The sequence below is a fragment of the Podarcis bocagei genome (genome assembly GCF_964188305.1).
Source record: "Podarcis bocagei genome assembly, chromosome: 10".
Classification (NCBI taxonomy): domain Eukaryota; kingdom Metazoa; phylum Chordata; class Lepidosauria; order Squamata; family Lacertidae; genus Podarcis; species Podarcis bocagei.
In genome coordinates, this window is record NC_138135.1 from 1,586,426 (window position 1) to 1,614,246 (window position 27,821).

The 27,821-nt window shown below is 51.9% G+C and overlaps 1 protein-coding gene across 1 annotated transcript; it reads right to left on the reverse strand.

Moving 5' to 3' along the window:
* Positions 1-2,333: 2,333 nt before the first annotated feature.
* On the reverse strand, positions 2,334-13,076 carry LEP (leptin). Its single transcript, XM_081210562.1, has 3 exons — positions 13,060-13,076; positions 7,219-7,375; positions 2,334-5,503 (listed from the first exon to the last, which is right to left on the reverse strand). Exons 2-3 carry the CDS (start codon positions 7,360-7,362, stop codon positions 5,144-5,146), a joined length of 504 nt encoding a protein of 167 aa, XP_081066688.1. The 5' UTR covers positions 7,363-7,375; positions 13,060-13,076; the 3' UTR covers positions 2,334-5,143.
* Positions 13,077-27,821: the final 14,745 nt, after the last annotated feature.

The window sequence follows — 27,821 nt, forward strand, 5'->3', positions numbered from 1 at the left end:
AAACCAGCAAGCAGGATCCCAGCGCAAGAGCAACTCTCCCCTGCCCCCCCATGGTTTCCAGCAACTGGCATTCAGAGGCCTGACTGCCTCTGACCATAGAGACAGCGCATTGCCACTATGGCTGGCTGCCTCCACTAGCCCTCCTGGAATTGGCCTAATCCTCTTTTAAAGACTGGTGGGCACCACTGCCTCCTGAGGCAGGGAGTTCCATAGTTTAACTATGTGCTGCATGAAGGACTTCACCTGGCTTGAGAGCAGTACATGTGAAAAGGATCTAGGAGTCTTGGTTGACCACAAACTTGACATGAGCCAACAGTGTGACGCGGCAGCTAAAAAAGCCAATGCACTTCTGGGCTGCATCAATAGGAGTATAGCATCTAGATCAAGGGAAGTAATAGTGCCACTGTATTCTGCTCTGGTCAGACCTCACCTGGAGTACTGTGTCCAGTTCTGGGCACCACAGTTCAAGAAGGACACTGACAAACTGGAACGTGTCCAGAGGAGGGCAACCAAAATGGTCAAAGGCCGGGAAACGATGCCTTATGAGGAACGGCTAAGGGAGCTGGGCATGTTTAGCCTGGAGAAGAGGAGGTTAAGGGGTGATATGATAGCCATGTTCAAATATATAAAAGGATGTCACATAGAGGAGGGAGAAAGGTTGTTTTCTGCTGCTCCAGAGAAGCGGACACGGAGCAATGGATCCAAACTACAAGAAAGAAGATTCCACCTAAACATTAGGAAGAACTTCCTGACAGTAAGAGCTATTCGACAGTGGAATTTGCTGCCAAGGAGTGTGGTGGAGTCTCCTACTTTGGAGGTCTTTAAGCAGAGGCTTGACAACCATATGTCAGGAGTGCTCTGATGGTGTTTCCTGCTTGGCAGGGGGTTGGACTCGATGGCCCTTGTGGTCTCTTCCAACTCTATGATTCTATGACTTTCTTTACCGGACCTGAATCTTCTAACGTTCAGCTTTAAAACCATTAAGACGTTGTGTTGGAAACCATATTTGGAAGACACCGCAAAAGTCGAGGAATACCCCAGAGATCCCTAGCTTAACAAGGAGGAAGATTTTGGATGACTCACCAGCTAAACTGAGAAAGGAATCTTTGTAAAGCCTTTGTCCCTTTCTCTCCTTCGTTTGTCTACCTCTCATTACCATGTCAGTGGATTACACGGCAATTTCCAGAACCACCGCTCTGTTTTTGCTGTTTTTGTAGCACTAATTGACTTCCCTGGGGGGCACAGATGGGGTCCAAAGGAAAGCAGAGCCGAGGGGGACATTTGGCACCATCATCATCATCATCATTTCTTATTTACGCCCTGCCCATCTGACTAGGTTTCCCCAGCCACTCTGGGCGGCTCCCCATCAAATATTAAAAACACGATAAATACATCAAACATTAAAATCTTCCCTAAACAGGGCTGCCTTCAGATGTCTTCTAAAAGTCAGATAGTTGTTTATCTCTTTGACATCTGGTGGCAGGGCGTTCCACAGGGCAGGAGCCACCACCGAGAAGGCCCTCTGCCTGGTTCCCTGTAGCTTTGCTTCTCGCAATGAGGGAACCGCCAGAAGGCCCTCGGCGCTGGACCTCAGTGTCCGGGCTGAGTGATGGGGGTGGCTCCTTCAGGTCTACTGGACCAAGGCCGTTTAGGGCTTTCAAGGTCAGCACCAACACTTTGAATTATGCTCAGAAATGTACCGGGAAGAGGTTGCCAGAAGGGGGAGAACAAGGCACCATCCTCAGGGGCTCTATTCCAGATTTGTGTCTAGTTTACTCCTTAGCCTTTTTCTTTCTGCTGAAGATGTCCCACAAGGCAGCGGATACAGAGTTTTACTCGGGATTTACTCTGACAAGAAAGGCAGCAGAGATTTAGGACCAGAGTTTTCCTTCTCCTAAATGGGCTCCCTTCCCAGGTTGATGAGCCCCCATCTGGCCCCCACTTCCCTCTGCATCTCATGTAGAAACCGACTTCTTGATCGTTGGACCAAATCCTGGTCTCCTCTGCTCCATCTCCACCTGTCTCCACATGCAGGGGAAGCCCCTAACTCACCAAAGGTGAGTTACCTTTGGCTACCCTCACCTGGTTTAGCCGGCCAGTCGAAGCCGTTTCCCGGGATTGTGGCCGCTGTCGCATGCTGACAGCTTCTAGGAGCCACAGGTGAGAGCTGAGTGCAGGGCGGGAATAGGACCCCCACCTCATATATTGACCCTGGATGTGTCAATGTTCTCCCCCTCCTCCTTTTCCCTGCTCCCCCCAGGACAACCCACCAGAAAGAAAAGGAACCCCCCCTCCAGGATCCTGGGGGCCAGCAAAGCAAAAACCCGTCACTATTCAAAATGCAGCACATGTTTATAAAATATAAATATTATTCCAGATACAGAAAGAAAAGCAAAAATTGTCAACAAACGTCGTAATGGGAAACGAAAATAAATAAGAAGGGCGAGTTTAACAATACGGAGGCTTTTTCGGGTCTGCTTGGGAAGATCTTCTGCTCTCTTCCTGACTTGAGTCTTTCAGAGCAGCCCTCCCTCCCCACAAGACACACACACACACACACACACACACACACACACACACACACACACACACACACACACGAGAGCCCTCCAGCTCACAGAGCAGGGAAGGAATGCAACACCCTGAATGACCCATCACACCCTCGGAAAAAACGTTTTGGTCTTGCAACTGAAATGCCACCTAAGGGGAAATGGGAGAGTTGTAAAAGGCTCTTTCTAAGAAGTCTGAGCACAGCACCTTAGCTGCTCCCTTGACGCGGAATTCCTCCCGCCCACCCTCGCACCGAAACCCCCAGGTGCTGAGAGCAGACGCGGGAGAGGGAGGAGGGGATCCCCCTCTGCCTCAAAGGGAAGGGAGTCAGACAAGGGCACCTGGTGTGCAAAGGCACAGAGGCCTCCTTCCTCCTTGCAGAGTCAGGATGAAGCCCTAGCTGCCCCCAGCTGTGCTTGAATCCATGAGCACCCAGAGGAGGGAGAGACCTTTGCAGAGCGGAAAGCCTATACTGGGGCAGGCAGGTTTGCAATGGGGACTATCCATTTCCCACTCACTACAGCTTTAAGAGTGAATCACAGAATCAGAAGGGATCCCCCAAAGGTCATCCAGCCCAACCCCCAGCTGGGAAACCGCCTGCTGCAGAATCACAGAAGGGATGTCCCGCTTGGTGGGGAAGGTGTCAAGCTCCTCTCTGCCTCCTTTGTGCCACTTGCCTTAGTATCACAGAACTGTAGAGTTGGAAGGGACCCAGGGGTCATCTAGTCCAACCCCTGCCTTGCAGCTGAGAGGCCCTTTGCAATCATTTTTCTCAGAGGGTTGAAGGCAGTAGGAAAAGGGGGGGGCTGCTTGTAGTTTGGATACTCCCACCCCCCCACCCCCACCCCTGGAACGCTTTACCTCTGCTGAGCACATTTTGAAGGCTTCCCCATTGTTCCAAAAACTTGACTGGGGGGAACTGAAGGCAGGCACTTTGCACATGGGAAGTGAAGTCTTCCACAAACCACCATCTCCATCCACAGAGGGAGAGATGGGCATTTCCTGGAATCTTGATTTGCAGGAGAAGAACTTTTTCTGAGCATGAAGAAGAACATTCTGATGGGAAGAAGGTGGTGGAGGTTTAAAAGCAAAGGTTGGTTGGGCCCCTGCCAGGGATAATTCAGCCGTGATCCCTGCTTTGCAGGCGGTTGGGACCAATGATTCTCCAGTTCTATAATTCCACGAGGAATTCTGCCTCTGACGGCCTGCATCTAATGCCCTGTTGTTTATTAACGTGTCTTCCTCTGTAAACTCGAATCCGGGCCCTGAGTGAGCGGTAGGGGCGTGTTCTGCGTGAAACGGGGACTGGGAATCACTCAGTATTCCCACGCCCCTTGGCCTGCCCTGCTGCTCAGCTCAAAACCACACAAACACACACACCCCTCCCCCACCCCAGGCTGCATTTTGCTGAAAATAACAATAACAAAAAAAAATTTTAAATTATGGGTTTTGTCATTACATGCACCAAAGTGTCGTTTGCCCAGGAGTGATTCTGAAGAATGAGAAGGAAGCGCTGGCTTGCCCCGTGTGCCAAAGGCGCAAACCCAAGTTTTGCTTAATTTTGATCCACGTGGGTGATATTGCTACGTTCGTTATTCCGAGGTCTGAAAAGTTAACAGTGGGGTCTGCTCTTCAAATACGTTGCTCCTTTTTTCTTTTCTTTTTTTGCAGTATATAATCTTGAACCTATCCAAAAGCAAGACTGGGACCATGCTCAATTGTACCTCCACCCTGGAACAACCCCCCCCCCCATAGAAATCTGAACCAGCCCCGACATGACCTGCCTTGCCCCGCTGAAGAGCTCTATGTCGCTGGAGACTCCGCTCAGGCAGCGAAGAAGAGGGCTACTGAGGAACAACTTCTGCTCCTGGCATTCAGGTTTCTTTGGGGTGGGGGGCCAGGGGGGGTCGCCTCTCACTTTGCCTGATCTGAGTCTCATCAGAGAGCATGAGAGAGCCAAACCGGCCCTCCAAAATGAAAAAAGGAAAAACGGAAGCCCCTCCAAAGGATTGGGAGTCCCCCTTTTTGAACCACGCATCTCACATGGAGCAAACATGTTTTCTGCTGCTCTGGAGAGGAAGACCCGGACATCGAATTCAAATGACAAGGAAGGAGATTAAGCAAAACATTAGGAAGGACTTTCTGGTGCTAAGAACCATTTAACAGTGGAATGGATGTTGACTGGCCACCTGTCAGGAGCTGCTTAGCTCCTGGGTTTGGACTAGATGACTCTAGGGGTCCCTGCCTACCTACCCTTCTATGATTCCCCTGCAGTCTCCCGTTCATGCAAACCACAACCAGACACAATCGAGTGACCCCCCCGCCCCTCCCCGCAAACTGAGCTGCCCCCAAACTGAGTCAAGTCTACCCTGAGAGAGGATGCCCAGGAACAAAGTGATGGTCCAAAAACATTCGCAGATCAGTTCCTGGTGCAGGTAAATGTGTGACAGTTTTGCTCCCAGGCTGGTTTTGCTGTCATCACAGATATCGTAACCTGAGGCGTTTTGCTTCTTGCATAGGTGTGGGTGAGGTTTAACCCGGCCAGGAAAACAAAGAGGCTCTGTGCGTTTGCACACAGAGGCGCCCGCACACCCTAGCAGTTCTGAACGTGGTCCAGGTACTTTGCGATGCTCTCTAGGCACTTGTGGAGTCGGTCCAAGGTCACCACGGCTGTCGTGTACGGGGAGACGGTCATCAGCTCTGTGAGGTTGCCCAGGTTGTCGGCTGCAGAAGGTCTGCGGAGCAGGCAGCCCAGGTGGGAGCTCAGCATCTGAAGGAGGCTGCGGAGGTTCTCCACGTCGTTGGAGATTTGCACCACGGGGGCCTCCAAAGGCAGGCTGGAGAGGACCTGGTGGAAGATCTGCAGGGTCTCGTCAATGGCCTCCAGGCTTTCTGCTGGCAGCTGCCCAGGGATGAAATCAAACCCACTGATCTTCAGGTTCACTGGAGGAAACTGCAATGGGAAGAGGGAAATCGCAGGCGGTTATGCCAAGCTCTGCTGCAGATGACAGCAAGGCGTAAAGGGAAAGGGACCCCTGACCATTAGGTCCAGTCGTGGCCGACTCTGGGGTTGCGGCGCTCATCTCGCTTTATTGGCTGAGGGAGCCGGTGTACAGCTTCCGGGATATGTGACCAGCATGACTAAGCCACTTCTGGCGAACCAGAGCAGCGCACGGAAACGCAGTTTACCTTCCCACCGGAGTGGTACCTATTTATCTACTTGCACTTTGACATGCTTTCGAACTGCTAGGTTGGCAGGAGCAGGGACCGAGCAACGGGAGCTCACCCTGTCATGGGGATTCGAACCACCAACCTTCTGATCAGCAAGTCCTAGGCTCTGTGGTTTAGACCACAGTGCCACCCGCATCCCTGGCAGCAAGGCTTAGCCTTAAGGAAAATGGAAGGAAGGAGGAAGGGCTGCTTTCCCAAAGCAAGAGTTTCACTCAGTGTGTTGCTGCTCACACCACTCTGGAGCACATGAGACAGGCGCATGCCTTGAACACTTGTGCCACAGAATGCCAGACTGACACCCATCCTCTCTTGGAAGCTGCCCAGAGTGGCTGGGGCAATCCAGTCAGATGGGCGGGGTGCAAGAAATTGTTGTTGTTATTATTGTGGCAGGCTTGGCAGGGAGGGTTGAAATGTTTACCGCAGAGAAGTCCTGGCCCATGACCTAAATAAACTCTTGAAGTGCCTACATATTATTCTCCTCTACAACCCTGAAAATTAGTACAGCTCCAAGGCTTCAATTGATCTTAATTTGGCCTAGTTATTGCATGTTTCAGATGCCTAAGAACCACTTGTGTTCGCATATTCCCAGGTGAGCATGCACAAGGGATGGGTTCCAAAGAGCTGCCATTCGAGGCCTCTCTGCAAATTTTTGGCATTTGCCGCTTGCAGGGGGAGAATTATGTAACACCCACCTGCACTTATTGTGCAGTAGTATTTGCAGAAAATAGCTTCTAAGGTGTACCCGACCTCAGTGAACCTACCACAGGAAAGGTGTGTCCTGGTTGCTAGGGAGAAAGGAAAGGGGAATGAAAAGACTAGAAAACAAGGTGGGAGGGAGGGAACTAAAGGGGGAGGGGAAAACACTATTTCTTTAGGACCCCAGGAAATCCTATTGGCTGGTTTCCAAACAACTCACTCATCAATCACAGTTCTGACTTCACTCATTGGCTAAAACACAAAGACAGGAGCAGCTAGGCTGGCTCATTTCACAGAAACCACCCAGAAGGCTGCCTGCACATTTTGTTGTGTAACTTCCTTCTAGGAAGCCTAGTTCTTTTTGAATGAAACTCAGCACCCAATCCTTTTGAAGGCCTGTGCCCTGGTACAATCGCTCCAGTACAATTCATCCATGCTCCCCACTCTGATAGCCCATTGCCGCAGACAGGCACTGAGGAGGGGGCATTCGGGGCTGTCTGCCTGGGTGGCAAGTACTAACGCAGGAGAAGCCTGGCTTGCTGTCATCAGCTTGGAGGAGAGCAGAAGGTCCTGAAGACTGCAATGAGCTCCAGGAAAACACAGTCAGACCCTGAATGGCCATGATTCTTTTGTGGGGCTGGACTAGATGACCCCTGGGGGACCCTTCCAGCTCTACAATCCAATGCTTCTGTGAGTAGGTGGGAAGGAGGGGACGGAGCCTTTTCTTACCCCACCTCTTACCTGGTGCTCCTGGATCCTGGTCATGATGGTCTTGGTGAGGCTTTTAGTGTCAGCTACGACCTTGTCAATTTTCACAGGCCGGCCGTGGAAGAGGGGCAGCCAGACCCATAGCAAGCCACACAAGGAGATGTTGGGGCAGCGCATCTTCTCCTTCAGCCTGTGCAGATAAAGAGGAAAACCAGTTAGGGGAGCTCCTCTGGGTGTCCTGAAGAAGGGGTGTCCGTCCTCACAGGGAATGTGGATAGAGAGAGAGAAGGGTTTCTCCCCGTCTTGTAACACCAGAAGCCGAAAGTTAGAAGATTCAGGACAGAGAAAAGAAAGGACTTCTTCATGCAGCGCAGAGTTGAACTGTGGAACTCCCTCCCACAGGAGGAAATAGAGGCGACCAAATTAGACGGCTTTAAAAGAGGAGGAGACATGGAGGAGGAGAGGGCTTCTGATGGCTTGCCCTCCACGGTCAGAGGCAGCGATGCTTCTGAATCGCCAGAAGGCCTCCTGTGCTCAGATCCTGCTTGTGGGATCCCCTGGCCAGATCTCTTTCCCTGTCTGACTTTGGACCAGATGCTGTGATCCCCGCATTGAAGGAGGAGCCTTTGAGGTCCCTTCCAACTCTACAACTCTTCCTTTCCACTATGTTTCAGTCTTCCTAAACTTGGAAAGATACTAGCCCTTGCTTTAGGAACAAATGCACAGGTGAACAACCTCATAGGGTTGTTTTTGGGAGATAAAAGATGGGGCAGGGTGTGTGTGTGCATGACACTCCCTGAAGGAAAACCAAGTGAAAAACAAAATGGGCAGAACAGAACATCACCATGGGCCTAAAAGATGTCCTTTTTTAATTATCTTGCATGTTAACCTTTTCCCTGGAAAGACTTCTTTGGCTTCCTCTACTCATCACAATGTTGGTAAAGGAGCTGAGTGTGCTGAGCTGGTCAAACCTCTGGAGTGAGTGACTCCCCCCCCCCCAGTGGGGGTCTTGCTTCCCTAACTCCTCTCACCTACTCGGAAGGGCTCTCAGCTGGCTCTCAGGAAGCAAAGTCCACTTGGGCAGGAGAAGTCTGCCAAAGCAGCTGCTGTTAGAGGCTCTTGAGAATCAATTTCCTTATACACCCCCCCCTCCTTACAGTGTGCAAAAAGTAACGCAAGCACAAACTTAATGAACGGAGCAAATTAAAATTAGAGCGACGCAAATGAGTGACTTTGCAAAACAACAGAGGGAGATGATCTGTACCTGAAAATTCAGGCCAGCTGGTTAGAGGAGTGATGGGGCTCACCTGGGCCCCAAAACATAAGCTGTAAAATTTTGCAGCAGGGAGAGATTTCTGGCCCTTGCACACCGGCCCATTTCTCAAAACCAAAGACCCTCAATCTACAAAGCCTCCATAAGTAGCTGCCTTTCTGGGTGTTCACCAAGCCAACAGAAAACACATCACAATCCATTGTAGTTGCTATTTCTTGGGGGAGAAAATTCAACAGTACAGTTTTGTGCTGTGTGGAAAAAGGTATTCCCTTTTCCTCTAGGTTGTGCCCAATGCTGGCCCTACTCAGAGTAGGGCCACTGATGCTATTGGACATGGCTAACTTTGATTCACTGACTTCATCGGGTCTACCCAGGGCCATATTTAGGTTTGATGAGGACCTAAGCTTTGTCAACAACAAATTGTCGCTGTTTTTTGTGTTGAATATATGCTATATGGTAATTTATGGACCTAATCGGTATCTAAAGCCATTTGCACATGTTGCCCTGCAACCAGTCCATGCAGAATGTAGGCACCCTATATCTAGAAAGGAGCAAAAAAATGAAATTTTAGGGAGCAGGCTAGCAGGTGGGGCCCATGACTTACATCAAAGGAGCCTCCACAACACAAAACACTTGCTGGATGTAGGTTTTATTTTATTGTTGTTTATCTTATATTTTTGAAATATACATCCAGTTTTCCCCCCTATAATTTTTTTGGGGGGCCCCAAGAGAGTGGGGTCCTAAGCTAGAGCTTGTTTAGCTTATACGCACTGGGTCCACAGCCCTCAATCTCCCAACATCCAGCATCCTGGATGGCCCTGCAGAGTTACACCCCGCCTTTTCCTCCATGGAGCTGAAGGTGGCATAACATAACAGAATCACAGAATTGGAAGGGACCCCGAGGGTCATCCAGTCCAACCCCCTGCAGTGCAGAAGTATGCAGCTGTCCTGTACGGAGATCAAAGCTGCAACCTTGGCGTTCTCAGCACCACGCTCTAACCAACTGAGCTCTCCAGGCTGGCTCACACAGTTCTCTCCCCACACAACCACCCTGCGAGGAAGCTTAGGCTGAGAGGCATTGCGACTGACCCGAAGTCAGAGAGCCAAGTGGGGAGGATTCGAACCCTGGTCTCCCAGGCCCCAGTCTGACACTCTCCCTAACCAGGACACCCCACTGGCTGCCTGAGTGGCTCTCCGGAGTTCTGGCCTTGCGAGGGGGGGGTGAGGGAAGACTCCTCCAGGAAGCAGCGTCTTCCAAGCTGCCTGGCATGAGGCGTGGTGCCCAGCAGCTGCCACACCAAGGGCACTGGCGCTTCTCCCTCCCCCGCTGAAGTTCCCACTGACGGTGTTTACCACGGCAAGATCCCGGCCGCATCCCAGTGTTTCTGGAGATTCACTTCAAAACATCTCAAGGAAGGAGGACTCCGTGCACCAGGTGGGAAGGAAATTAAGGCAGCCCAGCAAATCCGCAGGGCCCGTTGGGCATGTGTGTTTCCTGAGAATCTCAAGCAGCGCCGTTGACAGTTTTGGCAACATCTGGCTGTCAGTGGCAAGCAGGAACAGAGTCTGCCTGCCTGCCTGCCTTCTCAGGGCCGAGGCCTGTGGCCATCCAGCTGCACATGGGTGTTACATAAATCCGACCGCAGTGATAACAGAGTGGTAAACATGACGCCGAAATGAGGAATCCGGGGCCAGCAGCCCAGCGAAGTGGAGGCTTCTCTGAACTCTGGACACTGAGGGACAACTTGTCGGCATCAGAGGCTGACATGAATGGGTGGCTTTGATGCTCACGGTTTCTCTCGCTGAAAGTCAAAAGGGGGTGTGGCTCAGCGGCACAGCCCAGGGCCCCCTGGCAGAATCCTAGAATTGTAGGCTTGGAAGGGACCCCCGGGGGTCATCCAGCCCAACCCCCTGCAATGTAGGAATAGGCAGCTGTTCCCTACAGGGATCCCCAAATCTGAAACCTTGGCGTTCTCGGCACCAGCTAGAGAATGCGGTAGGAGAACATTTCAGTCTCCCAGGACATTCTATACAAGATCTCAAAGCAGCTGTCTTATTACAAAAGAATTTCAGAAATAGACTGGAAAGAGAAGTTGCTGAATTGCAACTGATTACCAAACTTAAAACCATAGAGAGACCTGGTCTGAATAGAGACATTGGATTCTTATCTCATTATACATGATAAAGCTATTTTTGGCCATCTCACCCCTCGCTTTTTCCTGTAGGACCAATTGCAGTTGTTAACAGTTGTCAACAGGTTTAGCACACCCATCAGCCAATCACTCATTCCCACCACCCTTCTGAGTAATACCCCTCCCCACCCTCTCACTATATACAAGGGTCTGGTGACTTCTGTTTCAGTGTATCTGAAGAAGTGTGCATGCACACGAAAGCTCATACCAAGAACAAACTTAGTTGGTCTCTAAGGTGCTACTGGAAGGAATTTATTATTTTATTTTATTTTATTTTATTTTATTTTATTTGACTATGGCAGACCAACACGGCTACCTACATGTATTTAGCACCAGCTAGGGCTAGGCAAGACTCCCTGTCTGAAACCCCCCAGAGCCACCCCTGCCAGTTGGTGCAGTCAGCACTGAGCCCAAAGGGAATTTCCTAAGCTCTCAAAAAGCTACTCCAAGTGCCTGCCAAGAGGAGCTCAAGAATAGAGCTGTTAGGCAGTGGAACAGTCTTCCACAAGAGGTGATGGACTCTCCTTCCTTGGAGGCAGTGGCTGAGATTTCTGCATTGTGCGGGGTTGGACTACATGACCTTTGGTGTCCCTTCCAACTCTACGATTCTAGAATTCCATGAGCGAAGCAATGCTAGGCCTGTGCATGGAGTACTGCAGAGAAACCCAGAGTCCAAGGATCTCCAAGGATCCCTCTTACCTGGGCAGAAGGCTGCCCAAACCCATGGCCTGCAAAGTTGGGTCACAACTTGGGTTCTGCCCCTTCACTGCCACCTGACGGTGCCCACTGCCCAGCCTGGCATTTGGGGCTGACCAGGCTGCCCCCTGGCCTGTTTCATTTGCCGGAGCCTGGAGGTGGGACCCCGGAGCCAGCAGATCAGATGAGGAACGGAGGAAGCGGCTGTCCTGTGCTAGAGGCAGAGCACTGGGGGCAGTCTAGTTCTAGTGAAGCCTCCAGGATTTCAGGTGGGGAAACGCCCCCAGCCTTGCCCATGGAGATTGTGCCAGCGACCTTTGGGGTGGACTAGATGGGACCCAGCCCGATCCCGCCAGGCTCTTTGGGGATTCTTTGGTTGTGCTTCCGCATTGGAGGGGGTTGGTCTAGATGGCCTTTGGGGTGCTCTGCCATTCCATGACTCTTCTTATTTTCTACATACACAGCAGTGCCCTGAGCCACTGACCTTCCCCAAATGACTGGGGGACCATTTTCTAGGAGAGCAGAGCCCGACCCCCCCCAATTCTCATGCCCCAGTCCAGAGGCTCCACACCCCACGTTGCTCACTCTTCCCCACCCGGGCCCAGCGTGTCTAGAAGAGCAGTTCTCGGAGCCCCAGGGAGAAATCTGGCCTCTTGCTTGGCTTCATCCTGCTCCAATTTCCCAGAATCAGAGCTGGGGGGGGGGTTACATAGATCCTCCGCAGCCTCGGATGGAGGATGGGGGGGCACCTAAGCCTGTGGAAAACCCCTGGGGCTCCTCCTCCCCCCTCTTTACTTCAGAACCAGGAGATCCCGAGGCTCACACTTGTCCGGCATCGCCGCGAGGCCGGCTAAGCACAGGCGCTCTGCACATGCTCTCTCGGGGTCTTTCCTCCGGCCCCGCCGCCTCCCTCCCTCCGAGGCAGCTGACCTGCTTTTCCCATTTCGCAAAAGCGAGCGGAGCAGGAGGGAGTTACTCCTCTCCCCGCACATCCTTCCCAGAACGGGCCCAGCCCGGCCTCCCGGGGTGAAGCGAGGCGAGGCGAAGCCGGGGTCAGTCCGGGGCGGCAGTGCGGACGCCCCCTCGGCCCCGGAAAGCCCTTCGTCTCCCCACCCCAACACACGCCGTCCTGCCCTCCTCCGCTCCTCAACCGGTCAGTCCCCCTGGCGAGGCAGTGAATGGGAGATGGAGACGGTAGGAGATCCGGGGAGATCTCACGCTCCCCAGCGGCCCCGGGTCTCCCCCCCACCCCAGCCGCCCAATTTGCAGGGCCGGCCTTCGGAAGAGGTGCCGGGCCAGGCGGAAACAATCCACCTCGCCCTTGGGAACTGAGGGAAGCAGCAGACAGGAAAAAGCCGGAGCTAGACGCACGTGGAGGAAAAGGCCGGCTGAGCTCCTCAGCCTTTTCTCCCAGAGGGATGGGGATCTGTGGGAAGAGAAGGAAGAGGTACGGGTACCCCACCGGCTAGGCGGCTTTCCTCTCCTCTGGAAGCCTCAACGCCTACCCTGCGACTAAGCGCCCGGTGGTAAAGGATCTCTGCATGCGCTCAGAGGCTCTCTGGGGCGCCCAGCGCCGCGCTAGCCGACAGCTTGGCTCCAGGAGTCCTGACAGTCCAAAGCGGATCGATAAGGGAGGTTCACCTCTGGAACAAGCTCCCCACCCCCCTGCCCTCCCCCTCAATATTCAGGCACCTTCCCCCCGCCTCGGCTCACCTCTCTCGCGCTGCCTCCGCCGGCCTTCTGAGGCTCCATCGCCGCCGCGACACTTTTATAAGGCGCGCCGGGTTGCACAACTCGCCCGGCCGCGGCCCGGCCCCTCCCTGCCCGGCCCGGGGCGGGGGAGGCGGCGCGGGCGGGCGGGCGCGGGAGGCGGGGACCCCGCGGCGCCGCAAAACCCCCTGCTGCCGCCGCCGCTACCCCGGGAGCCCCGAGCGCTACCCCGGAGGGAGGGGAGTGGGGCAAGGCTTTTTGGGAAAAGGAGCCGCCCAAATGTATTAGAGAAAAGGGGTCAAAAGGGGACGTCCAGGTAGGAACTGACGCCTCCCGCAACCAAACGCGTTTATTTCCTCGCCTTTTTCTAAGAAAATACCCAGGAAAGAAAAAAAATCAGAAAGAGGAAATAGGGAAAATGTGTTTTTGCATGTCCCCACTAACCCCTGGAGGAAATTAAAAATATTTTAGCTTAATTAACGGTAACTGAATTTGTGTTTGGTGAACTTCAGGGGTCGGGGCAGTGCGCGCTGGTCGTGGGGGTGGGGGAGAGACCTTCTGTCCAGATTTCTTGGGGATCCCCCGCACCCGGCTTTGAATTCAGTCCAGAGTGAAATCCGGCGCTCGCTCCAAAACCGCTCCAGTTCCACGCTTCGCTCGACTTCGGGGCTGTTCTGGTGATCTCTATAAATGATTTTTTAAGGGAAAAATACCAGCAACAATATTTATCACAAGGAAAGGGATCGAAAATGAAATCGCCGGCGTCTAATGGGCAAGTCTGCGGTGCGGCGCCGCTGCGGGCGCAAAACGGTTCAGAAAAGGCAGTCGGAGATCCTCAAGCCGGTAGAGCGACTCCGCTGAGAGATAAGGGGGCAGCTGGGGGGGGGGGAACGACTTTTTAGTACAGAGAAAAAGCGAGGAAGAGGCGACGTGATAGGAGGGTATAAAAGGAGAAAGTAGAGAGAAAAGTTTTGCTCGCGTAAAAATTGCTCTCTTGCGAAACGGAAGGTCGGGAGATTCAGCAGCGCAGAGTTAACCCACGGAACTCCCTCCCGCAGGAAGATGGGATGCCCACCAACCTGGGCGGCTTTAGAAGAGCGGCCATAACTGAGGGGGGGCTCTTCCTTCTCCCTCTTCTTGAGGCCAGATGCTGAGGAGGTGCGCGGGAGGAGAAGGTCCGGAACCGGCGCGCCCTGCGGCGGAGCTGCGTGGGGACCCGGGATTCGACCCGATCCACCGCCGCTGGTCTCCTCCTGTGCTGTCGTCGCTGGATTTCACTCGGTGCTTGAGTTGTTGTTCTGGTGCCATAGAGGCTGACAAACTCAACTCATGTATCTCGTCTAGAGGAAAACCGTAACTCGATGCTTTATATTGTTTCACAATTAAAATTATTAATGACGACGAATGATTTATTATTAATAATTAACGTTGTCCATTATTATTAACGATATTTATCCGCTGCCCGACCACCGGCGTTCTCTGAGCGATCTACAAATGCAAAATACAGCATAAAACCGATTTAGCCAACGCTTTGAGAATTCGTTTTGGCTTTCTATATACATGCATATATAAAAATTATATATCAAAAACAAATTCGAAACTCCAAGCTCCGCCCCAAAAGACAGAAAGTTTTTAAGACTCCAGCTCGACTGGCAACCCCGAATTCGTTGCGCGCGCCGCGGGGTCATCCTACTCTGGTAGAAACCCGCAGATTTTGGGTGGGTGGGTGGGTGGAGAAACGGGGTCCGGGGAATCCCCTCCTCGGCCATTCCGTGTCAACAGTATTATTTTATAAACTTTTACAGCAATCTTTTCGGATTTGCTGATTCGGACTCGGTCCCTTTTTGTAAGCGTTCCCTTGCGCCCTTGAAAAAAATCTTTATAAACCCCCAATCGGGGGCGATAATTTTGGCGTAACGAAATGTGAACGAAGACCCTCCCACAAAGTTAAAACAAGGGAGGATTTAACGCCAGGAACAAAAGTGACTTTTTGCTTGCAACGAAGCTACGCTTAATTTCGCTGGTGCATTTTCAAATATATGCCAGGCAGGAAGCCTCGAGTTTCCACGGTCGTCCTTTGCAGAGACTCCGCCTGGAGGAATCCCCCCGCCCCGCCCCGCCCCACGTCGAAATGGGAGCGAGGGTCTTCCCCCTTCAACCCCTGCCCAATGCTGGATTTTATTGCGAGGCTAGGAAATATAAGCGCGTGTTTTTGGAGAGGTTTCCAGTGGTCTAAAGGATATTGCGCTCACTGGAAGGACAGATCGTGAAGCTGAGGCTCCAAGACTTGGGCCACCTCATGAGAAGAGAAGACTCCCTGGAAAAGCCCCTGATGTTGGGAAAGATGGAGGGCACAAGGAGAAGAGGACGGGATGGTGGGACAGTGTTCTCGAAGCTACCAGCATGAGTTTGACCAAACTGCGGGAGGCAGTGGAAGACAGGAGTGCCTGGCGTGCTCTGGCCCAGGGGGTCACGAAGAGTCGGACACGACTAAACGACTAAACAACAACAACAAAGGATATTGCACAGCTGGAAAATGTTCAGAAAAGGTGATCGAAGGGGGTCATCTAAGAAGAAATATGGCAGCGTTTGAGATTTTTTAGTCCGGAGAAAAAGCGAGTAAAAGGCGACAGGTCAGAAGTATATAAAATTATACCTGGCCTGGAGAGAGAAATGTTTTTTCTTCCTGTTTCATAACCCCAGAACTCGTGGGCATCCAAACGAAGCTGAATGTGGGGGAAATCAGGGCAGACAGAAGAAAGTCCTTCTTCACGCAGCGCAGAGATGAACTACGGAACTCCCCTCCACAGGAGCCAATGATGGCACCGAAGTTGGATGACTTTTTATGTTAGCCGCTCTGAGCCCGGCCTCGGCCGGGGAGGGCGGGATACAAATAAAAATTCATTATTATTTATTATTGTTATTTTTAAAAGACCAATTCTGGAGGAAGTTGACTCTTAGAAGCGATGGAGGCAGCAGCGCTTCTGAATGTCCCTTGCTGGAAGCCGCGGGGGGCGGGGGGTCTTGCACTCGGATCCTGGACTAGATGGTCCAAGTGGCCTGATCCGGCGTGCTCTTCTTAGGTTCTTATGCCCCCCACCTTGCCCCTGGATCCCCCCTCCCGCGCCCACGGCCGTGTTATCTTTATATTCCCATTCTGCAGATGGATAACTGAGGCTGGATCGCGGGAAGGAGGAGCCCAGGGGGACTTTCTCCGAGGTGGGGCTGGAATCTGGGCCCCTCAGAACCGCGCTCTATACAACCTGGAAAAACGGACAATGCAAGTACTATTCGTAAGCAAAGAAAATTAACAACAACAACAACCACAACCGCACTTGAGCGGTCACGAAGCTGTGCTCAGGTTCCGATCGGCAGAATCGGGATTTTGCGTCCCTTTGAAATGTCACATTTGAGACGGAGCTTAGAGAACGCCAAGCCTCTCCGGGAAATGCGTGAGCCAGGAAAGTCTGCCTCTTGGGGAGACATCGGAAGGTGGCGGACTCCAGGACTCCTAATCTGTTAGGGATCCCTGAGCTACGACCTCCGGGGGTTGGATAGATGACCCCGGGGGTCCCCTTCCAGCTCTACAGTTCTATGATACTGTGATTGCATGACGCGCGAAGGCTCCTCATCCCTACGGAGCGAGCGCACCTTTGCCCCGCCGAGCAGCTCCCTGGCGGCCCTTGGAAACGGGGCCCTTTTGCATGGAATCATAGAAGCGCAGAATTGTGGATTTGGAAGAGGGACCCCAAGGGACATCTAGTCCAACCCCCTGCCGTGCAGGGCAGGTGCTCTGCCGGGGGCTGCGGAGCCTCCCCCATCCCTGGGGGTCGGGGAGGTTAAAGTCCTCGACCCCGAAGCGGCCACGAACTGGAATGGCGCGCGCGCCTGAGAATGAGATCAGGCTTCGCCAACTCTTGGTTCGAACTCTTGGTTCGGAGTTTCTAGCGGGCGCAGCGGTGAGATCTCTCCCGGGGAGATCCCGCGCTTCCCAGCTCCGCAAAGGGAAGAGGGAAGATCCTGCGGGATTTAAAGCTGGCGCGGGATCGGTTTAGAAAGGCGTCTGCCAGGATCCCTTCTCCGGCTCTGCCTTTGTGGGTCGAGAGTGGCTCTCCTTGGACGGCCAAGGCCGATGCCATTTGACGGCTGTAAGGCAGGGATCAGCAACCTTAAACGGCCGGTCCACCCTCCTTCAGACCATGTGGGGGGCCGGACTATATATTTTTTTTGGGGGGGGGGGAAATGAACGAATTCCTATGCCCCACAAATAACCCAGAGATGCATTTTAAATAAAAGGACACATTCTACTCATGTAAAAACACTCAGGTTCCCGGACCGTCCGCGGGCCAGATTGAGAAGGCGATTGGGCCGCATCCGGCCCCCGGGCCTTAGGTTGTAAGACCCCCTGATGTAAGGCCTTTTAAAGTGCCAGGAAAGGGTCAGGAAAGGGCCGCCCAAGTGATAAAAGGGCCGGAGCGAATCCGCTGAGAAGAGAGACGTCGCGCCGTTTAAGACTTTTTTAGTTCGGAGAAAAGGCGAGGGCAGGAAGCCTATAAAATTATGCAATGGCGCGGAGAAAGGAGAAAGAGAGAAGTTTCACTGCCTCTCTCAGAACAGGAGAAATCGTGGACATCCCGGAAAGCCGAAGGTTGGAGGAAGCAGGACGGATCAAAGCAAGTCCCTCTTCCCGCAGCGCAGAGTTAACCCACGAACTCTCTGACACAGGAGGCAGGGATGGCCATCGCGAAGTTGTCTCCTTACTCTGCCCCGAGGGGAGGGCAGAACCCGCACTCGCAGCTGTTTCTAAACAAACACCTTTTATTGATTTCGTTTATTTATCTCGTTTACACCCCACATTCTCAGGATGGCTCTTCCCCTCCTCCATTAATCACCTCAACAACCCTGTGAGATAGGTCGGGACGAGAGGCGGTCACAGCCCGTGAGCTTCGTGGTCGAGTGGAGGATTTGAACCCTGGTCTCTACGCTGCCTCTCGCATCCTAGGTCAGCCGCTTTGGTGAGGTCTGCCCGAAAAGCGGTATATAAATACCTAAAATAAAACAGAGAGGAAGAAATAATACCGCAGAGAGCCCATCTGAGGCCACACAAGGGTTGCTGTTGGTTGAGGGTGAGCGGGGCGCGCGCACCCATAATACACCCAACACCTTGAGCTTACAAGGGAACTACTGGCTGCGTGATTTTGGGATGCGCCTGACGCTGCAAGCGAGTTTATTTGTCCGGTGAAAATGCGTAGCAATAGCTCTCTCCACAAATGACCAGGATGACACAATTCGGGGTTTCATTCCTACCCGCATTTCTGGATTCTCCTACTTATCCATGCAGACAAACGCCCCGTCATAGAATCGTAGAGCTGGAAGGAACCCCAGAGGTCCTCTAGTCCACCCCCCCTGCAACGCAGGAACCTGGGTTAGTCGGAATCTCCTTCCTTGTCGTTTGAATCCACTGGATCGGGTTCTTCCCTCTGAAGCAGCAGGAAAAGAAGGCGGCTCCACCCTCCACGTGGCAGCCCTTCAGAAATTCGAAGTCCCTTGGCGGCAGCTGCCCCCCCCCCCCGCTCGACATCGTGTCGCCATGTGTCCCCTCTCGTTGTTGTTGAGTCGTTTAGTCGTGTCCGTCTCTTCGTGACCCCCTGGACCAGAGCACGCCAGGCACTCCTGTCTTCCACTGCCTCCCTCATTTTTGTAGCTTCGAGAACACTGTCCCACCATCTCCTCCTCTGTCGTCCCCTTCTCCTTGTGCCCTCCATCTTTCCCAACATCAGGGTCTTTTCCAGGGAGTCTTCTCTTCTCCTGAGGTGGCCAAAGTCTTGGAGCCTCAGCTTCAGGATCTGTCCTTCCAGTGAGCACTCAGGGCTGATTTCCTTAAGAATGGAGAGGTTTGATCTTCTTGCAGTCCATGGGACTCTCAAGAGTCTCCTCCAGCGCCAGAATTCAAAAGCATCAATTCTTCGGCGATCAGCCTTCTTGATGGTCCAGCTCTCACTTAGAATCATAGAATCATAGAATCATAGAATCATAGAGTTGGAAGAGACCACAAGGGCCATCGAGTCCAACCCTCTGCCAAGCAGGAAACACCATCAGAGCACTCCTGACATATGGTTGTCAAGCCTCTGCTTAAAGACCTCCAAAGTAGGAGACTCCACCACACTCCTTGGCAGCAAATTCCACTGTCGAACAGCTCTTACTGTCAGGAAGTTCTTCCTAAGGTTTAGGTGGAATCTTCTTTCTTGTAGTTTGGATCCATTGCTCCGTGTCCGCTTCTCTGGAGCAGCAGAAAACAACCTTTCTCCCTCCTCTATGTGACATCCTTTTATATATTTGAACATGGCTATCATATCACCCCTTAATCTCCTCTTCTCCAGGCTAAGCCCAGCTCCCTTAGCCGTTCCTCATAAGGCATCGTTTCCAGGCCTTTGACCATTTTGGTTGCCCTCCTCTGGACACGTTCCAGTTTGTCAGTGTCCTTCTTGAACTGTGGCGCCCAGAACTGGACACAGTACTCCAGGTGAGGTCTGACCAGAGCAGAATACAGTGGCACTATTACTTCCCTTGATCTAGATGCTATACTCCTATTGATGAGGCCCAGAATTGCATTGGCTTTTTTAGCTGCCACGTCACACTGTTGGCTCATGTCAAGTTTGTGGTCAACCAAGACTCCTTCCATACATTACTACTGGGAAAACCACAGCTTTAACTATACGGACCTTTGTTGGCAAGGTCTCTGTTTTGCCCTCCAAGAAAACAAAAGCCCCGCCCCCCGTCCCACCTTGGACCAAAGCGGCTGCGGAGGAATCAGCCCAGAGAATCTTCCTGCGCGGTGAGGCAGTGGGCGGCAGCAGGCGCAGCGCGATCCATAGCACCTTGCCTCGGAAGCCAGCCCCATTTTGCGCACCGGGGGCCTTTTAAGTGCGACTAGGGAGGTTTTGCAGTTTCTGGAGACGCGCGTGCACTAACGCGGTCGCTTTCTGACGTGGCTCTCTGCGCTCCAGGGAGCGATCCGAGGAGTCCGGGCGGAGTTAGGTGGGGTCTTCCTAGGATGTTTCCGGGAGAGGATTCTGCGAGACCCCGAGCTCAGGCGCCGGTGCCCGTCTGCGCAGCAGGGCTGTCAATGGGGAGGAGAGAATGGGGCAGCGGCAGAAAAAGTGGGAGCCCCCCTACCCCCAGTTATGCTCGACGTCTCGAGAGAGGTAGAGACCCAGCGCATCCTACTCAGCTGAGGAGACAATTGCCTCCTTGAGTCCAGAGGGCCAGGCTGCTGCTGCCTCCACCCTACCTAGCCGAATAAGACTATGAGAATAGCCTCGCTGGATCAGGAGAACCATGGAATTAAAGCATCTATAACAGACCTAGACAGCATCTTTAAAAGCAGAGACATCACCTTGCCAACAAAGGTTCTTATAGTAAAAGCCATGGTTTTCCCAGTAGTGATGTCTGGAAGTGAGAGCTGGACCATAAAGAATGCTGATCGCCGAAGAATTGATGCTTTTGAATTCTGGTGCTGGAGGAGACTCTTGAGAGTCCTATGGACTGCAAGAAGATCAAACCTCTCCATTCTGAAGGAAATCAGCCCTGAGTGCTCACTGGAAGGACAGATCCTGAAGCTGAGGCTCCAATACTTTGGCCACCTCAGGAGAAGAGAAGACTCCCTGGAAAAGACCCTGATGTTGGGAAAGATGGAGGGCACAAGGAGAAGGGGACGACAGAGGGTGAGATGGTGGGACAGTGTTCTCGAAGCCACCAGCATGAGTTTGACCAAACTACGGGAGGCAGTGGAAGACAGGAGGGCCTGGCGTGCTCTGGTCCAGGGGGTCACGAAGAGGCGGACTCGACTAAACGACTCAACAACAAATAACAGATGGTCACACAAGCTCTGCTTAGAAACCTCCAAGGAAGCAGGGAAACCAGCAAGCAGGAGTCTCGCACAAGAGTCCTCTCCCCGCCTGTGGTTTCCAGCGGCTTGGATTCAGCAGCATCACACCCTCTGGTGTGGGAATGTTCAGGGAGGCAGGAGAGGATATGTTATTTATTAATATCCTTTCTAACTTGCGCTAGCCAGTTTCTTCACTTAGCAGAGTTTTCACACTCCCTTTTAAACACACAGCGGATAGCTGGTTGCAGGCTTGTGTAAGCCTCTCACTATTAGGTTCCTGGTAGGTTTCCTTATATCCCTCTTAAAAAAATTAACACGACACAATCTAGTGTAAAGTATATAAAATAAGTTTACTCACATTCAGTCCACAGTTGGATCCCTGAAGGCAGACTTAGTTACAAAGTATATACATGTGGAGCTATCCCATATAGAGATAGACCCAGTGTCCTCTGTTGGCTGGAAGCCAACAGAGCATTTCTCACTAAAAAGCTGCTCCAACGACGGAGGAAGTCAAAAAGAGAGAGAGTGTGCTGCGTGCCTTGTCCTTTTGTTACCTGGACAGGTAAGGTCACACCCACCTCTAGTCACATGCAAAGGAAGTATGTCCCAGCCAGGAGGAAACAGGAAATTCTGACTGGCTGGACCAAACATTCCCTCGCATGTCCACTCTAGGAAAACAAGGAATGTTGTACTTGACTGCAACTTATGTATCACATCCCACACAGCTGTGGATGTGGAGGCAGGGCAGAGCCATTGTGGCTATAAGCCATCCATGGCCCATCCTCTTTTAAAGTCATCCAAGTTGGTAGCCATCATTGCTTCCTGTGGGGGGTAGTTCCACAGTTTAACTCTGCTCTGCATCATGAAGAAGTATGCCCAGTCCATTATGCCCAGTCACATGTGAACAAGTGGAACAATCCCACCCACACACATAAACAATGAGTTTGCTACAATGAGACGACTCCATGGGAGCAATTGGGTGCTACATGGTGGAATGCCATGCCCCCCAATTGGGACTCCCGGACCACAGGTGGGGCATTGCTCAGGACAACCCCTTAGGCTGAGGCACATAGAGCAGGGTCTCTTCTGTGTTGGCTCCTTGCTTCTGTAGCGCCTTGCCTTTGGTGACTCATACTTCCATTCCATTTCAGGGGAACACACTTCTATCATGTGATGCACAATTCAGAGCTGAATAAAACATTTGCACAATGTTTTCCATGTTGACAGCTGGGTGGGAAGGAAAAACAGAAATGGGTTTAAATCAGTATACGGCAAAATCCTATGCTAGGGATAGTTAGGAAAGGAAAAGAAAACCGCTGATTTGATGCCATTATGCAAATCTATGGTGTGGCTACACTTGGAATCCAGTGTACAGTTCTGTTCACCTTTGCAGCCAAATCTAATTGTGTATATTCTTGCAAGCTAGCATGTAAAGGGGTTAAGACCACAGAGGCAGCAATGCTCCTGAATACCAGTTGCTGGAAATTGTGGGATGGGAGAGGGCTCTTGTGTCTGGGGTTGTGGCGCTCATCTCGCTTTATTGGCAGAGGGAGCCGACGTTTGTCTGCAGACAGCTCCTGGGCCAGCATGACTAAGCCGCTTCTGGTGAACCAGAGCAGTGCACAGAAACACTGTTTACCTTCCCGCCAGAGCAGTACCTATTTATCTACTTGCACTTTGATGTGCTATCGAACTGCTAGGTTGGCAGGAGCTGGGACCGAGCAACGGGAGCTCACCCCGTCGCGGGGATTCAAACCGCCAACCTTCTGATTGGCAAGTCCTAGGCTCTGTGGTTTAGACCACAGTGCCACCCACATCTCGTTAGCACTCGTAGCGTGACATAAAACCATTGCCTCAATCTGAGCTGAAGTGAAAAGAGTCTAATGTTGTTACTGGTTCTAATTCAGATTTATCCTGTTGGGATCACAGAACAGTAGAGTTGGAAGGGATCCCTGAGTGAATCACAGCTAAAGCATCCCTGACAGATGACATTCCAACCTCTGCTTAAAAACCTGTAACGGAGTCTCCCTTTGAAATTATTCTGGGGGAGAACAGCAACTCACGGGTCATCAGCAGAGAGTCCAGGGAGGCAAAACGGATTTCCTGACAGTTTCTGAGTGTTGCCCTTCCTGACGTCTGATCTGTACCCATTTGGGAAAGGAGAATGACTCAACTTGCCTTCATTCTACTTGGCTGCCCATCAGGCCGTAGTCCTGTGTCCCAGCTGAGCATTTTGCAGGAGAGTGGAAGGGATGACATGCCTGCTACTCACCGAGTAACAGGAAAGCCCGGCATAATCCTGCCCTGCTGTTGAAATCAAGCGGGATCATGAGGCTGTATTTCGGACGTTGTGTTCTCGACTCTCATTCCTGCAAAGCAGGCAGATTCCCTGTAGGAGATGAGTTTGGAAAGAGTCACTCACAGGCAGAAGTCCAGAAATCAGCATCCGCATTTCCACATTGTGGCTCACCCCCCCTTTTTTTTTGCTGTTATTGGTGGGGAAAGCGGCTGCCGATTCATGCACTTTATGGGATGTTGCTGTTCCGCAATTGCGCTTGGCGTTCAGTCACTCCCCGCGGGGCTTGGCTGAGGTGCTGGGCTAACCTCCCACCTCCTGCGTGGAATTCTTGTGGCTGCCCCTGCTGGGCTGCTAGGCCTCACTGCAGAGCCAAAAGGGTTGCATGACACATGATACTTGGATGCTCAACACGGAGCGTTTTTGGAAGGGCTGCCAGGGGTTGGAGCAGCTGCAGCGCCGTGTGGCTTCTCAGGAGGGCCACATCCAGCCACATCATCCTGCCTCTGCAAAGGACCGCAGCAGTCAGCTGGCATCCTTTGCAAAGTAAGGAGTGCCAGGCAAGCGGTTCAGGGCCCTCTTTCGGATGGAGGATTTGAGGGGAGGCTCATCAAATTTGCAGGTGGCACCAAACCAGGAGGGGGAGCTAAAGCAGCAGAAGACAGAATCAGGATTCTAATTGACCTTAACGTATGGGAGAACTGGGCCCAAGCTAAGAAAATGTGTTTCAATAGGGACAAAGTTAAGGTTCTGCACTTTGTCCTAAAGAACTGGATGGGGGGCAGCTGGCTTGCCAGTAGTACATGTGAAAAAGATCCTGGGGTCTTAGCAGGTCACAAGCTGAACATGAGCCAACCGTGTGATGCAGCAGCAAAAAAGGCTAATGCTATTCTAGGCTGCATCAGCAAAAGTCCAGTGTCCGGATCAAGGGAAGTAAGAGTACCACTCTGTTCTGCCTTAGTCAGACCACACTTGGAATACTGTGTCCAAGGTTTTTCCTATTTGGAATCCTTGCAGATCCATTTCTCACCTTCGTTCAGAGTTGTTATGTGGGAAGTCAGGCCGATCTGAAATAATAATAATAATACTCTTTTATTTATACCCCGCCCTCCCTGGCCAGAACTGGGCTCAGGGCGGCTAACACCAATAAAATTACAATAAAACATAATGGGGTGGGGGAGAGAGAAACAAACAAACAAACCCAGTTTATTAAAATACGGGTTAAAATACAATTTAAAATAGTAATATTTTAATAGTAGCCCATAAATCAAAACCATAAGGGGAGGGAAACAGAAGGGTCAGACTGAGTCCAACCCAAAGGCCAAACAGAACAGCTCCATCTTGCAGGCCCTGCAGAAAGATGCCAAGTCCCGCAGGGCCCTGATGTCTTGGGACAGAGCGTTCCACCAAGTCGGGGCCAGTACTGAAAAGACTCTGGCCCTAGCTGAGACCAGTCTAACCACCTTGCGACTTGGGACCTCCAAAATGTTGTCATTTGTGGACCTTAAGGTCCTCCGCGGGGCATACCAGGAGAGGCAGTCCCGTAGGTACGAGGGTCCTAGGCCAAGATGGGGTGAGATACCAAGAAATAGAACACATATAACTTTGCACAGAAAGTTTTTTGTGGGAAAGGAAGCCAGTGTTGTCCCAAACCAGTCCTTGTGGCTCTGCCAGGAGAAGCTTTGCAGAGATAGGCCTGAGCTTGAAGTCCTCGGACTTCACCTTGTCCCTTTTCTGCTGCATTGCTTCAAGCAGCCTTCTCATTTCCCGGCAAAAGCCAGAATGTCCTCCACATTCCCGAGGCCATAAAACACTAAGTGGCCGGTCTCGGTCTCGTGGGCGGATGCGAAAGAGCTTTTAGAGCTGCTGGCTTGCATTTCGACTCGGGCCAGACTCTTCAAAGACTCCCTTGTTGTTTTGGAGGCCAGGCAAGAAAGCCGACACACGTCCACCATGTGAAAGGAGAAAACCCGAGACTTGCACAAACGTCCCATCATCCCCTGCCACAGGTGAGGGATGCTCGCATGCAAGATGCTCACCTGGGGAACATGTGTGCTTCCTCATAACGCTAGCTCACCATCCTCTGCCCTTTGCACATTCAGGTGTGGTTCCTGTTTTCTTTTGGGCGAAGCTTTTCGGTTTCATTTTATAACATATATGAAAACAGAGCAGTTATAACAGCAGATGAAAATCAAAAGATGAAAATCCAAATAATGAAACAGGCATGTAGAATGAGTACAGGTGCATACAGGTTAAAATAACCAACTAAAGAATGTCAATGTTATCTGATTATCAAGTATTGTTCCAGATTTGCCAGGCTTGTGGGAGGGTTGACTTGAAAATGATGGTTCCATTGTATATGTAATAAAGGAATGCCAGATAATATTAAAAGTGTATGGGAGTTCTAGCCCTTGTAAAAATCTCACATTATACATAATTTTCTCCATTACAGCTCTATTTGAGAGTTAGTGGCAGCGGCGTAGCATGGGTTGTCAGCACCCGGGGCAAGGCAAGTAATTTGCACCCCCTAACCCGGGGCAAGGCAAGTAATTTGCACCCCCTAACCCGGGGCAAGGCAAGTAATTTGCGCCCCCTAACCCCTAACCTGCCCCCGCTGCCAGCTTCTTCTTGCTGCTGCCTGGTCTGGTCTGGTGTGGTTCTCTCCCGCGCTCAGCGCTGCGCTGGGCGGCCGCTGCACTGTCCCTCTCCCAGATAGTCCCTCGCTCTCTCTCCGCACCGCACGCCTGGCACCCACCCCCTCCACAGTGGGCGGCGACCCAGCAGCTCGGATCGGATTCGCACAGCCAGCACTGCAGTGAGAGAGAGTGAGTGAGCCAGGTAGGGGCAGAGAGCTGCGAGTGCGAGCGCGCCCCCCCAGATGTTGCGCCCGGTGCGGCCAGCACCCCCTGCACCCCCCACGCTACGCCACTGGTTAGTGGTACCAAGTATCCAGAACCAGATTTTGGGCTGTTTTCCATTGAGTAGCAATTATTTTGTCCATATATCTTACACTGGTATCATCAAAATATTTGGTAACATTAATTTTTGACAACAAACAATAGTTTATTCAGTAACATTTATAATTTCTGTCCTGATTAAAATAAAAAATATTGTGCCAACTTACATTCCCACCATATATTATGATATGTACCAAGTTTATTGCAACCTCCCCCAAAACTGGGTGATATTTTTGGAAGGCTGAATAAGGGTGTTGGTTGCGATGGACCTGGACAAATTCTGAGCAGATCCCTTTTGTGGTTCTACTCCACTTCCGCTGGAGGAATCTGCCCTATGAGATGTTACCAGAAAGGTCACTACCTGCTATCTACAAGTAAAATGAAGGCAGCAGCAGCAGCAACAACAACAACAAATTATTACTTATACCCTGCCCAGCTGGCCAGGCCTCCCCAGCCACTCTGGATGGCTTCCAACAGAACATTAAAAACACAATAAAACATCAAACATTAAAAACTTCCCTAAACACCGCTGCCTTCAGATACCTTCTAAAAGTCAGATAGATGTTTATTTCCTTGACATCTGGTGGGAAGGCGTTCCACAGGGCGGGTGTCACTACTGAGAAGGCCCTCTACCTGGTTCCCTGTAACTTGGCTTCTTGCAGGGAGAGAACCGCCAGAAGGCCCTCGGAGCTGGACCTCAGTTTCCGGGCTGAACAATGGGGGTGGAGATGCTCCTTCAGGTATACAGGGCCAAGGCTGTTTAGGGCCTTCAAGGTCAGCACCAACACTTTGAATTGTGCTCAGAAATGTCCTGGGAGCCAATGTAGGTCTTTCAGGACCGGTGTTATGTGGTCTCGGCGGCCGCTCCCAGTCACCAGTCTAGGTGCCGCATTCTGGATTAGTTGTAGTTTCTGGATCACCTTCCAAGGTAGCCCCACGTAGAGCACATGGCAGTAGTCCAAGCGGGAGATAACCAGAGCATGCACCACTCTTGAGAGACAGTCCACGGGCAGGGAGGGTCTCATCCTGCGTACCAGATGGAGCTGATAAACAGCTGCCCTGGACACAGAATTGACCTGCGCCTCCATGGACAGTTGTGAGTCCAAAATGACCCCCAGGCTGCGCACCTGGTCCTTCAGGGACACAGTTGCTCCATTCAGGACCAGGGAGTCCTCTCCACCTGCCCGCCCCCTGTCCCCTGTTAGGGACAGCTTTTGAGGGTGTCTTGGTGCATGGAGAGGAATCTCTCTAGGAGTTCCCAGGAGTCAGAAATAGCATCTGTTCCACAGACCTTGGGATGTCTGTGCCTCGGATGAACATAAGGGCGACTTCCAGGACCGTATCTTAACAACCATTTGATGGCAAGACTGTTGCAGGTGCTTCAAGCTTTGTGCTCTTCAGCTGGGCAGGTGCCACTGGGATCTCCAAGTTCAACAGCCTCAGAACATAAGCCAGAAGCCCATCTACTCCAGCATTCTGGGTTAGCAGCCAGACAGTTGCTCCCAGGCTGTGAAGATCCCAGCAAGCCGTCATTGATGGGATGCTAGGCTAGATAGATCTTTGGCCTGAGTTTGTCTTGCGAAGGCAGTTGTCCTCTTCTGACGCTCTTCCTAGAAGGCTGTGC

Bases quoted from the DNA above. Each gene is read 5' to 3' on its own strand.
- LEP (XM_081210562.1), bottom strand. From the start codon at position 7,362: ATGCGCTGCCCCAACATCTCCTTGTGTGGCTTGCTATGGGTCTGGCTG. The intron at 5,504-7,218 runs GTAAGAGGTGGG...TTCCCATTGCAG, and splicing joins CCAGGATCCAGGAGCACCAG to TTTCCTCCAGTGAACCTGAA.